At 35.7% G+C, this 13,903-nt stretch overlaps 1 protein-coding gene across 1 annotated transcript in view; it reads right to left on the reverse strand.

Moving 5' to 3' along the window:
• Window positions 1-13,903, reverse strand: part of LOC306857085 (leucine-rich repeat serine/threonine-protein kinase 1-like) — a 137,554-nt gene that overhangs the window by 63,153 nt on the left and 60,498 nt on the right. The window contains exons 20-23 of the mRNA XM_079396777.1: window positions 12,608-12,884; window positions 9,477-9,648; window positions 7,960-8,129; window positions 5,792-5,931 (exon numbers count right to left, since the gene is read on the reverse strand). Of these exons, the coding sequence (XP_079252903.1) occupies window positions 5,792-5,931; window positions 7,960-8,129; window positions 9,477-9,648; window positions 12,608-12,884 (759 nt within the window). The remainder of the gene's footprint in view (window positions 1-5,791; window positions 5,932-7,959; window positions 8,130-9,476; window positions 9,649-12,607; window positions 12,885-13,903) is intronic.

The raw sequence follows: 13,903 nt of genomic DNA on the forward strand, positions 1-13,903 counted from the left end.
TGGCTGAATATGAGCAGATAATATTGCCCGAAACACTTCAGAATTCATCCTGCTGCTTTTGTCAGCAGTCACATCATCAATAAATACAAGAGAACCAGTTCCACTGGCAGCCATACATGCCCACGCCATGACACTACCACCACCATGCTTCACTGATGAGGTGGTATGCTTAGGATCATGAGCAGTTCCTTTCCTTCTCCATACTCTTCTCTTCCCATCACTCTGGTACAAGTTGATCTTGGTCTCATCTGTCCATAGGATGTTGTTCCAGAACTGTGAAGGCTTTTTTAGATGTCGTTTGGCAAACTCTAATCTGGCCTTCCTGTTTTTGAGGCTCACCAATGGTTTACATCTTGTGGTGAACCCTCTGTATTCACTCTGGTGAAGTCTTCTCTTGATTGTTGACTTTGTCACACATACACCTACCTCCTGGAGAGTGTTCTTGATCTGTCCAACTGTTGTGAAGGGTGTTTTCTTCACCAGGGAAAGAATTCTTCGGTCATCCACCACAGTTGTTTTCCGTGGTCTTCCGGGTCTTTTGGTGTTGCTGAGCTCACCGATGCGTTCCTTCTTTTTAAGAATGTTCCAAACAGTTGTTTTGGCAACGCCTAATGTATTTGCTATCTCTCTGATGGGTTTGTTTTGTTTTTTCAGCCTAATGATGGCTTGCTTCACTGATAGTGACAGCTCTTTGGATCTCATCTTGACAGTTGACAGCAACAGATTCCAAATGCAAATAGCACACTTGAAATGAACTCTGGACCTTTTATCTGCTCATTGTAATTGGGATAATGAGGGAATAACACACACCTGGCCATGGAACAGCTGAGAAGCCAATTGTCCCATTACTTTTGGTCCTTTAACAAGTGGGAGGCACATATACAAACTGTTGTAATTCCTACATCGTTAACCTGATTTGGATGTAAATACCCAATTAAAGCTGACAGTCTGCAGTTAAAGCACATCTTGTTTGTTTCATTTGAAATCCATTGTGGTGGTGTATAGAGCCAAAATTTTTAGAATTGTGTCAATGTCCCAATATTCATGGACCTGACTGTATAAATATATATACACACACACACAAAGACATATATAGTGTTGTCAAAAGGCTGAAAAATAAATTAATAAAAATGATAAAATAAATTGTATATATATATATATATATATATATCTATCTGAGCAAACAAATAACTAAGATGTATATTGAGTGCTGAAAAATAACATACAGCTATAATAAAAACAACAATAATAATAAATAAATGGACAAATCACCATTTTAGGCCATTCCTGAGCAAATGCATAAATAGAGCTGTATAATCAGTGTTGTCAAAAAGGTTGAAAATTAAATAAATTATAATAATAAACAATTAAAAATAAATAATTCAATAGATAAATCAATCACCTTTTCTGAGCACAGACAGACAGACAGACAGACAGACAGACAGTTGGGCAAAAAAGTATTTAGTCAGCCACCAATTGTGCAAGTTCTCCCACTTAAAAAGATGAGAGAGGCCTGTAATTTTCATCATAGGTACACTTCAACTATGAGAGACAGAATAGGGGGAAAGAATCCAGGAAATCACATTGTAGGATTGTCTGAAGAATTTATTTGCAAATTATGGTGGAAAATAAGTATTTGGTCAATAACAAAAGTTCATCTCAATACTTTGTTATATACCCTTTGTTGGCAATGACAGAGGTCAAACGTTTTCTGTAAGTCTTCACAAGGTTTTCACACACTGTTGCTGGTATTTTGGCCCATTCCTCCATGCAGATCTCCTCTAGAGCAGTGATGTTTTGGGGCTGTCGCTGGGCAACACGGACTTTCAACTCCCTCCAAAGATTTTCTATGGGGTTGAGATCTGGAGACTGGCTAGGCCACTCCAGGACCTTGAAATGCTTCTTATGAAGCCACTCCTTCGTTGCCCGGCCGGTGTGTTTGGGATCATTGTCATGCTGAAAGACCCAGCTACGTTTCATCTTCAATGCCCTTGCTGATGGAAGGAGGTTTTCACTCAAAATCTCACGATACATGGCCCCATTCATTCTTTCCTTTACACAGATCAGTCGTCCTGGTCCCTTTGCAGAAAAACAGCCCCAAAGCATGATGTTTCCACCCCCATGCTTCACAGTAGGTATGGTGTTCTTTGGATGCAACTCAGCATTCTTTCTCCTCCAAACACAACGAGTTCAGTTTTTACCAAAAAGTTCTATTTTGGTTTCATCTGACCATATGACATTCTCCCAATCGTCTTCTGGATCATCCAAATGCTCTCTAGCAAACTTCAAACGGGCCCGGACATGTACTGGCTTAAGCAGGGGGACACGTCTGGCACTGCAGGATTTGAGTCCCTGGCGGCGTAGTGTGTTACTGATGGTAGCCTTTGTTACTTTGGTCCCAACTCTCTGCGGGTCATTCACTAGGTCCCCCCGTGTGGTTCTGGGATATTTGCTCACCGTTCTTGTGATCATTTTGACCCCATGGGGTGAGATCTTGCGTGGAGCCCCAGATCGAGGGAGATTATCAGTGGTCTTGTATGTCTTCCATTTTCTAATAATTGCTCCCACAGTTGATTTCTTCACACCAAGCTGCTTGCCGATTGCAGATTCAGTCTTCCCAGCCTGGTGCAGGTCTACAATTTAGTTTTTTGGTGTGTTTCAACAGCTCTTTGGTCTTGGCCATAGTGGAGTTTGGAGTGTGACCAAGTGTGTGTGTTTGTTATTTGAGTGTGAGGTTGTGGACAGGTGTCTTTTATACTGATAACGAGTTCAAACAGGTGCCATTAATACAGGTAACGAGTGGAGGACAGAGGAGCCTCTTAAAGAAGAAGTTACAGGTCTGTGAGAGCCAGAAATCTTGCTTGTTTGTAGGTGACCAAATAGCCGAGGAATTTACCAATTAATTCATTAAAAATCCTACAATGTGATTTCCTGGATTCTTTCCCCCCATTCTGTCTCTCATAGTTGAAGTGTACCTATGATGAAAATTACAGGCCTCTCTCATCTTTAAGTGGGAGAACTTGCACAATTGGTGGCTGACTAAATACTTTTTTGCCCAACTGTACATACATACATACTGTCTGTATGTTCAGTTTTGTCAAAAGGCTGAAATATCTCATGATTAGAACACGCATACAGCATCAGCATCAGATGCATGTGTTAATATTAGGTGCGTTTGACTTGAAGCACGGCTACAGACGGCGATCAACGAGAGTAGCCGCTTACAGTCAGGGGCAGAGTTGAAAACGGATATGTCAAGCTGGACACATTCTGCTCCCGTTAGTGACACTCACGTGGTGTTTGCATACTCTATCAAAGATGAAGTGAATAAAATGCAATATTTGTCAAATACACAGACGTCTCAGAAACGTTTTCATGAGCAACAGAAACACTTTTTATATACTGCTTAATACAGTGCCATCTGCTCAAGAATAAAGTTCAACGTAAACTATTTAATTACTAATAAAGTGGGGGTATGTATGCTTTCATCAGTGTTTTATGATAAACGTGACTCAATATAACATTGCGACTACAGTAAAAAAGCTTTTACTGCTCTAAAAACAGATTTGTGAGCTGTATTGGATTTGAAGACGTTAGAAACACACGTCATTGTTGTCATGTGGTGAATTTGGCCAATCGTGAAACAGCTGTGTCGTCATCAGCGCTCCTGCAGTCGCTCTGAGTGAGCCGGCTGCTCTCGAAACGCTCTCGCGGTACTTTGATGCCACACGTGACAGTGACGTAGCGTCGGCGTCGCTTCAAGTCGGACAAGTTTTCTAACCGGCATGCACTGCTTCAAGTCAGTCGCCGATCGGTCTGCGAAGTGCTGCATGAAGTCGAACACACCTAATGTCAGACAGCAGTGAGTTTGTTTACCCACAAACACTTGAGCTGAGTGTCACATGTGTAACGGCTGAATGGAGCAGCTGTGTGCTGATGCGTCTGCTGTAATTAACAGGCTTTATGTGGACTAATCAATTAATCAGTGGTGCTGTATAAACTACAGTCTGACTCATGAGGCCATCTATAGAGTTCAGCGTGTGTTTGTGCTGCACCTGTGTTGCTGACTGGCAGCGTGTTAATACTGGGAAGCAGCTCTGCACTGAAACACAGCAAACTCCCACAGTGCAACATTAACACCGCACAGAAACAAACAGCTGCACGTCCACAGTAATACCCTATGGTGACGTGTTTAAGATGTTTGTCAAGATATTATCACACTGACACCCTCATTATGACATGATTTTAATAATTTTGTCTTCAGTTGGACAGTATGTATGTATGTATATACACACCATAAACAAACAAACAAAATTGTTGCTTCAAATTAAAATGTTAACTAGGCTATATATATATATATATATATATATATATATATATATATATATATATATATATATATATATATATATATATATATATATATATATATAGGGGTGTAACGATACGCGTATTCATATTGAACTGTTCAGTACGCATTGCAAACCGAACTATTCGTTGGACTAATCCTATTATGTTTGGAAAATAAAAGCTTAAAGTGTGTGAAATATCAGTGCCACTGCGCTCAACAACACAAACCAAACGACGCAAAAAGGCATCGTGCTGTCTGCCCCAGCGGGGTGCGTCAAAAGAGATGATCTTGTATTGACAATAGAGATATTGTCAAAAACATCAATTATTGGCAATCTTAGGAGGATTTGGCATTTCCAATTAATGTAGGTCTGTTACATTCTTATTTTTATTAGGCCTATTATTATTATGAAGTTATTTTTATTACTAAATTAAAAGTGCAATTAATTTGCCCCGCAATAATTACCGCATAACTAACGCACTGCGAGGATAAGATTAGGCTATATTTACTCCTCAATTAAAATGTTTTTAAAAAAATGTCTTTTAAAACAGGTCTATTAGGCTATAGGCTACCTACAATGAATTATAGTCTTATAATTAAAATATTAACACTGCAGTCATCATTAAAATCAATGAAATAAAAAGATTTTATTTCAATCACCGACTTTCAACATCAACGTGTTTAACACTAAATACGTTTCTTTTTTTTCAGTATGTACGGGCCACAAGAGAAATATTAAGGGAATAAATGAAAACAGCTATAGGCTATACCGTTATCAGCATATGTTGAAATAGATTCGTCTCTCTTTGTCTCTAAGAGAATAAGCAGCGTCAGATGCCGAAAGCTCCGTCATTACTCCGTCATCCTGCTTTTACTTTCACTTTCTGCTTATAGTGAATTGACTGAGATTAAGATGTTCAACAGCATAAATCTTGCGCAAAGTTTGCACAAAATATTTCCAACATTGCGACGTAACCAATTGCCCCACCTCCTGTATCGAAAACGCACTGAACCGTGACACTACTGTGTCGTATCGAACCGAACCGTGAATTTTGTGAACCGTTACACCCCTAATATATATATATAAAACACACACAAATAATTAAGGCTCGAAATTCCCCATTTAAAGATGTCTAAATTCCAAAAAAAATGTGATGCGCATTCTGTATTAATGTTGCAAGTTCCAAATTATTATTAATAAAAAATATTCTCTGTCTGTGTTGTATCCTATTGCTGCTGCCATTTTATACATTTAAGCATTTTGCAGGTGCTTTGCTCCAAAGCGACTTGCACTGCATTGACGGTAAATGTTTGATCAGTTCATGCATTCACTGGGAACGTCTACACCCACAAATCCAAGCTACTGTACAGACCTGTGCACAAGATTTAATATATTAGAGATCTGTAGTGATTCAGAATAATATCTAGATGTGTCCTCACCAGGAAACCACTGCTCTATGAGAGCGTTAACGTGATCCGTGATAAAAGCCATCGCTGAGAAATCCCTCGTCTCTGACTGGCAGATAATCTTGATGCCTCCGCTTTTCTTTTTCTTCCAGTTCAGGTCAGACGACTCGACACTGTGGACAAGAAACAGTGTCGGTTTTGCTATTATAGTTTGTATTAATATTTGAATTAATTTTATTTTTTATTTTATTTTATTTTGAGTAATTTATGTGCTTTTTTTTAATCTATTCAGTTATTTTTTATTTATTTTTAAATGGGTAGACTTAATACATTCATTAATTTGCTTGTTTGTGTGTTTATTTTTCAGCCTTTTGAAAAAAGACTCAATATAAATAGTTATAGATTTTCTCAGAAATGGCAAAAAATAGTAATTAATTTATATTTATAAATTATCATTTTTTTTATCATCAATTATTATTGCTTATTAATTGTTTATTTAGTATTAAGTAGTGATTGCCAAATGAACCAAAAGATTTCTGAGACTTTTGGTGATGCTAATGGTTCTGTTAATGGTTCAAAGAAGATCGATCTATTATCACAAATAACAGAAAGATGACAAATTGTCTACACACCTAAGGCATAAGATAACTCGTTATGGACAAATTTTTAAAACACATGTACCTTTTGCTTTGCAGCAAACTCTATGCAAACTTGCAGCAAAACATATGTCCAAATGCTGGATACAGTGTTATTTTACTATTATTTATATATTACACAATTTTTTTATATTTTGAATTAGCTTTTTTTTAGTTTTCATTTATATTTAAGTTTAAGCATTTGTAAATTAATGTGCTTTTGTAATTTTTACTACTTCTTTATATTTATCTTTTGTTTATATTTAACTTTAGAGGGGTGGTCGATTGTGATTTCACTTTTTTAACGTTAGTGTGTAATGTTGCTGTTTGAGCATAAACAATATCCGTAAAATTACGAAGCTGAAAGTTCAATGCAAACAGAGATATCATCTTTTAAAATTATGGCAGTTTAATGCCTACAAAAATGGCTCGTAGGGACTACAACGAGTTACTTCCCGGGTCCATTACGTCACGAACCCAGATAAACCCTGCCCCCGGGAACATGCAGCAAAGGGGGCGAGGCCATGCTGCGCTACTTTAGAGAAGATGAAGAGGAAACTTGGGGTGCACGTAAAAATATATTCATATATGAATCGCGGTTCTGTCTTCTAAGGATTCTAATGGATTCACAAGTTTCAAAATCAATGTTCTAAAGCAGCGGTTCTCAATCGTGTTCCTCGCGTCACCCTGCTCTGCATCTCTCTCATTCAGATCATCAGCTCAGCTCCAACAAGGAACTGCTCCAATTATACACTTATTTTCACACAGCTATGAGAAGCGTTATACATGGATGCGCGTGAGGTTGCCGTACTGTATTAAAGCTTTAATCAGGATAAAACCGTATATTAAAAGCTAACAGAAGCAGTAGCATTTACAAATAACAGCGTATCTAAAAGTGTGAGACAACAAACAAACAAACATACCATTAAGAGCTATGCTTGCACAGGTTCTGCACGATCCTCTTCACTAATATCCTCTGCGTCTCAATCGGGCTCAAACTGATAAGCAATATAGACGACGCCATTGTTTACAATACAACCGGAGCACATGCTGCTTTGGTGAGGGGCAGGACGTTTAGACGTGCAGTTGAGGTGGTTTAGCCAATCACAATACACTGAGCCAGCTAACCAATCTGACCCAATCGCGTATTTCTGTGGGAGGGGCTTCATAAAAGCAGGAAATGATCAGTGAGTTTATAGGAGAAGGGACGGAGCGGTGTGGAATTAAGGTGAATTACGTTTTTTGTTTTTTTTAAACTACACATTAACACGTTAGACTGCACCCCATAAACACAATCAAGCCTAGAAAAAAAACTGTCAACCACCCCTTTAATTTATTTTTATTTCAGTTTTACTAAATTTTTACTTTACTACTGTTATTAATTTATTTCAGCTAGCTGTCAAAGCAACAAATTTAAGTTTTTCCATCTAATATTTTTTATTTTAAATTACAAAACACAGTTTTAGCTAAAACTAACAACACTGGGTGAAGTAAGAGAAATGATTATCAATATATTTATTCATTAAATACCAACATTTAAAAAAAAAAAAACGAACCCTTTCTAACCTCAGATATCCACCGTCAAAGGTGACTAGCAGCCCTTCTTTCCAGTAGATGGTCTGACTGCGCCGGACGCGGAAGGTGCTGCAGCGATTGCGCTGCTGGTTCCCTGCAAAGCTGTAGATCACCGTACTGCGGTTCCTCTGGTCCTTCGGGGGCTTTTTGGTCTCAAATGCCTAAGACAGTCATCAGAATCAGTCGACTGAAACAAGCCAGAAATGTGAACATCGATCGGCTTCAACGACACTTTAACCTGAGAACTTGTCATGTAAGGATTAATTAAAAAATACAGCTGCAAGTAGTATCTACATGGCCAATGGGATACGGAATGATTGAGCAGATTTGACTGGTTTATAACTTTTGACCAGTAGGTGGCACTAGAAATGTGCATGATGTTCTCAGGGCAATGTGGCGTGGATACAAAGAAAAACTGCGTGTCAATACGCAAAAGCTTTGCCAAGGTAATGACTCACTTCCTGTTTGGTGTCTTCGCCAGCAAAACTGTTAAGGCTTTTCTGGAGAATAAAATCCAGTAATTGTATTTGTGTGGTTTTGTCTTTGTCTGTGTCTGACCTGAACCAATTTTGGTGAAGATTCAACCAACACTGAAAGAGGAAAAGCGAAACAAACAAAACCATATGCAAAACAGGTCCAAAATAGCACAAAATGGGACCTCAGAAATACATGAAGTTTTTGCGACAGATACTTTTGCACTCTGGACAATAGGTGGCGCTGTCACCAAACTGGGCTTGTACAATGATCCATAGCAAGTTTCATATCAAACAGCCAAAGCTGGAAAGATACCATCTCACTTCCTGTAAGGCATCCCTGTCGTTGAATTCATTGATGCATTAAAATAATATAATATAATATAATATAATATAACATAATAGTCATACTAAATATCACAAAAATATGTCTTGTTGATTTTTATTTATAATATAATATAGTATAATTTTTACAGTCATACTATTATTAATATGACTTATTTTATACTCATATTATATTATTATTATTTATTGAAAAATCTCACAAATATTTTGTATAATAAAATATAGTATAACACAATACAATATAATGATTAGAGTCATATTGTCATAATTATTTCATAACATTTTAATATTTTTATCACCATTAACAAAAATAAGACATAATAATTTAATATAATATAGAATTTTTATAGTCATAGTATAAAACCTTTTTTTTTCTTAAATACAGCTTTTTAAATTTTATAAAAAATAATATTTCTGTTGTTAAAAAACAAACAAACAAACAATTAAGATATGAAAAATGGCTATAAGATTTTCCCCAAACAGCCTATGTATTACAACATTTTTCCAAAGTTTTTGTACAGGGCTTTTTGGGGAAAATTAGATTGCAAAAGCGTGCAAAGCGTCTTACCACACAGTTTCACAGGCTGCTGTAGACTCCTAGCCTGAAGCATTGTCAGCGTGTGGCCTAATTCTACGCTTGCAATGACTGCAATTGCTCAGTTAGGTTGTCATCTCAGGGTTTGTGTTTACCTGCACGTCCATCTGGTTTAAACTGATTAGCATCCTGGCTATAAAGCGCTCCCAGAATCCCGCAGGAACGAAGCTCATCTTGAAATGCCGCTGGATGGCGTTGTTGCTCTGATGCCGAAAGCCATGGATGTCCAGGCCAGGTTTGGGAGGCAAAAGGTGGGGCAACAGATAACTATGAAGAGAAAAAATAATTTCTGAGGGAAAATCAGGTATGAACACTGGTGTCAAAAGTATTCACATTCATTACTCAAGTAGAAGTATAGATACTAGGGTTTAAAAAGGACTTCTGTAGAAGTTGAAGTATCAACTCAAGTTTTTTACTCAAGTAAAAGTGTAAAAGTACTGGTTTCAAAACTACTTAAAGTATAAAAGTAAAAGTAATGGAAGGAAAAAAAAATGCCATTAAGGACAAAAGCTTAGGCCGCGGCACAGGGGCCTATTGTGCACTACCCAACCTCCTCAAAAAAACATTTTTCTAAAGGCCATAATGACTATAAATGTTAATGTTGAAAAGTGTGGGATGCACTAGGCTACCTGTTTCAGCCGGATATGTGCCCACTGAAAATGAACGCATTTTAGTACAATGCAAATACATTAAAAAACCATATATGTGTACTACTGAGCATTAACGTGTTTCATGGAGCGGAAGATATGATGACTAGTTGCCTGTAAGTATTGTAATGGTGCAAAAAGTCAAACTTCAGAGGCATGTCATCAATAACCTTTATTGGAATGTAAATGTACATCCAAGCTTAGCTGCAGGAATCTGTGAGGGCAACGGACGAAGAGAAAGCACCCGTTTGATAAATGAGCCAGTAGTGGAGAAATAATAACTTTTAAGAAATAATATTTTTTGAGTGTGACGTGATTTGTGTCATGCGCAGGTGCGATGGATCGCGTACAAACCAATAGGGTGTCGGAATGGTATAGATTTATATTCTCATCCAACTACAATTCACTCTATCCGGATGGCGCGGTTTATCTGGATAGGTTTTTATTTTTATTTTATTTTTTGTTTGTTTGAGCGATGAGCAAGGGCGATGCTAGGATTTTCATTTTAGGGGGGCTCAGCCCCCAATGATGGTATAATAATAAAAAATAAATAAATATTTACAAAAAAATGTATTAATAGGGTAGGATGGTATACTAAACTTATTGCAGTATTCCACTGCATTGCATAGATGGGTATAACATCCGAGTACAAGCCAAATACAAGTCTACCTGATCTCTCACACACACACACACACACCTGTTTACTGTACAAACCAAAAATGTTACTGTTTGCATTACTAGTACAAATCTTTTTCTATGCTCAAGTACAAACAGAACATTGTAAACATAAAACATCATATCACTTTAAACTTACACTGACTATCCATATTAGCAATATAAACAACACAGCTATAAGGCTGGACAATGGATTAAACTATGTGGGTGCTGTGATTAACTTTTAAAAGTAAAAAAATAAAAAATAAAAAAACCCCGCAAAACTGAAGCAGTCTGTGAGAAGGACACACAATGTTTCAATCTCTGTCAATCACTCTGATATGCACTGACTGAGTGCTGTCTGTCACTGTCTTTAATCACTTCTATGCATAACTGTATGGTAGTTAATGCCACATGCACTGTAATATTAAGCTCTATATTGAAAGCTAAATTTTCAAATGAAAATAGCAATAACGTGACCGTTTTATAAAGTATGCGTATAATGTGTTAAGGGCTTTCGCTGTGGTGTGATGAGTGCTGAATGCAGCGAAAACTTTACAGAAGATTGGAAACCGATTGCTCTCCCATGACTTTTTGTAAACTGTATTTAAGACAAAGAACTGCACAGATGTAGATATTATAACAATCTATCGATAAACACACACCTTGTCCTCTCCTCTGCGCCACCGCAGTCTGTGGATTGAAGAACGCGCAGAAAGATGCGGAGGAGCCGAAGTCTGCTGCCGTTTCAAATTTAAAGGGGAAGAATCGCAAGATTTTTAGGGGGAAATTTAGGGGTGATAAAGCCCCCCTAAAAATGACCTAGCAACGCCCATGACGATGACAAGCCGGAATGAAAACGAGCTGAAATGAAATAGGAGTAACAAGGCTATTTTTAAAATGTAAGGAGTAGAAAGTACAGATAATTGCGTGAAAATGTAAGGAGTAGAAGTAAAAAGTCGGCTGAAAAATAATTACTCCAGTAAAGTATAGATACCCAAAATTTGTACTTCATTACTTGACACCTCTGGGTATGAAACACTGCACGCTTGACAAGCATTACATATGATAACTTGTAATATATGCAATGCATCCAAACTGACTTGCAGTACACGTCCTAGACAGGTGCTTCCCATAGGGTGAAAAAGTTCACGAATAACTGCTATTTAAACTTTTTTTAATGTGCATTTTTAAAAACCTGACATAGAAAAAAAGTTTGGAAATTTAAAACATTTTCTGATATTACAAAATATTTATATTAGCCATTGACACTTACATTTATGCATTTGGCAGACGCTTTTATCCATAGTGACTTACACTGCATTCAAGGTACACATTTACATTTGATCAATTAATGATCAAATAATCTACTAATAAATTCAATAAACAATTAAATTTAATACACAAATTAAATAAAAACGCAATACTGAAACATTAAAATATATACTGAAGTTAAGATGAACATTTTATACATATATTAAAATGTATGTAATTAAAAATATTATTACTACATATTAAAACATTATTTTTGCCATTATGTTCACAATAAAATTTGCAATATTAATGTGCACACAGATGAATGAATAAATAAATATTCCATATAGGTTCAAATGTATATTACGTTAAGAACCATATAAATATATATATAAAAAAATATATATATATTACTATATATTTTAACATTAATAAATTATCTAATCAAATAAAAACTAAATTATTTTCACAATAAAATATGTATTACTCATCTGCAGAAAATCAATCAATCAATCAATCATTATTTAGTTTAGTAGAAGAGAAATATAAATTTTGGCATAATTGTTACGTAATACCTGTTGATCAACCGACTGACAGACAGACAGTCATACTTTATATAGATTAAGAAATATATTGACGTTACAAAGAATAGGAAGCCATATTTTTTTTACCTGCTGCTGGCGACTGGTAGAGCGATCTCGAACTTTGCCAGGAACTGGAAGTACTGTTCTTCTGTTTGCTGGGTGAACCCGGTGCCCACTAGCAGCATGCGCAGGTCCTCGGCCTTGATGACCCCGTTACGGGCGACCGAGCGCGAGCCCCTCAGGTTGATGATCCGCTCCAAACACTCGGACAGCCACACGGCGTCCAGGAAGTAGAGCTTACACAGGCCATGACTGGTGTCGGAGAAATGCAGTATAGTGCCGGTCTCGATGAGGAAACTGATCGCTGTGTGATTCACAAAAAAAACCCCAGCTGTAATCCGGCCATATTCATCCCACTGAATCCCATTCCACTTGGAAATACATCAGATTACATCATTTCAATGAGAACGTTTCATGCTGACTTTAAACTTTAATGTGATGAACTGTGAATGAAATAGACTAGGGATGCACAGATATAGAAAATTATCCATGATTACATAACTAAATAATGGGTGATTAAAAAAATAAATTATATATATATATATATATATATATATATATATATATATATATATATATATATATATATATATATATATATATATATATATATATATATATATTTAAAGACCAAGATTTATCCTTGCTTTGAATTGTATAAATTACATTAGACATTAAAACATTATAATGTACAGTAAAGATGTTGTGTTTATATATAAAAATATATTTAAAAAGTTTAAAAGTTTGAATAATAAAAAAAAATATTATCTTTTAGCCTAATGGGGTCAATACAATACAAAAATCATTACATTTTTTCAAGTAATTAAGCAAATAATTTTATTAATTTAATAATAATTTAAAAATCAAATAATTATTCATATTAAACCCTTATTATGTTTGGTATTATTTTCATAATATGTTATGCAAACCCTGTCTGCAAACCCTATTAAACAAACAAACAAATAAATAATCCTCAACATAGTTTAAAAAAAATATTAAAAGTTAAGAACAAAATTAAAAAGGTATAAAAATATATATTAGTACAACATATTATTAATAGATATTAAAACACTTATGTTTGGTATTATTTTCATAGGAAGTTATGCACTACTTGTCTGCAGATCCTATTACATAAATACATATGCAAATAAATAAATAAATAAAACGTGCAAAATATATTTTAAAACGTTAAAATAAACACAAATATTAATATGCATTTAAAAAATTTAATATCGATTATTTACATTTTATTTAGAGCAATAACATTTATTTTTAATAAATATTTATTTATATTTATTTTCAGAAGAAAAAAAAACAAAAACA

The sequence above is a fragment of the Barbus barbus genome (genome assembly GCF_936440315.1).
Source record: "Barbus barbus genome assembly, chromosome: 1".
NCBI classification, from domain to species: Eukaryota; Metazoa; Chordata; class Actinopteri; order Cypriniformes; family Cyprinidae; genus Barbus; species Barbus barbus.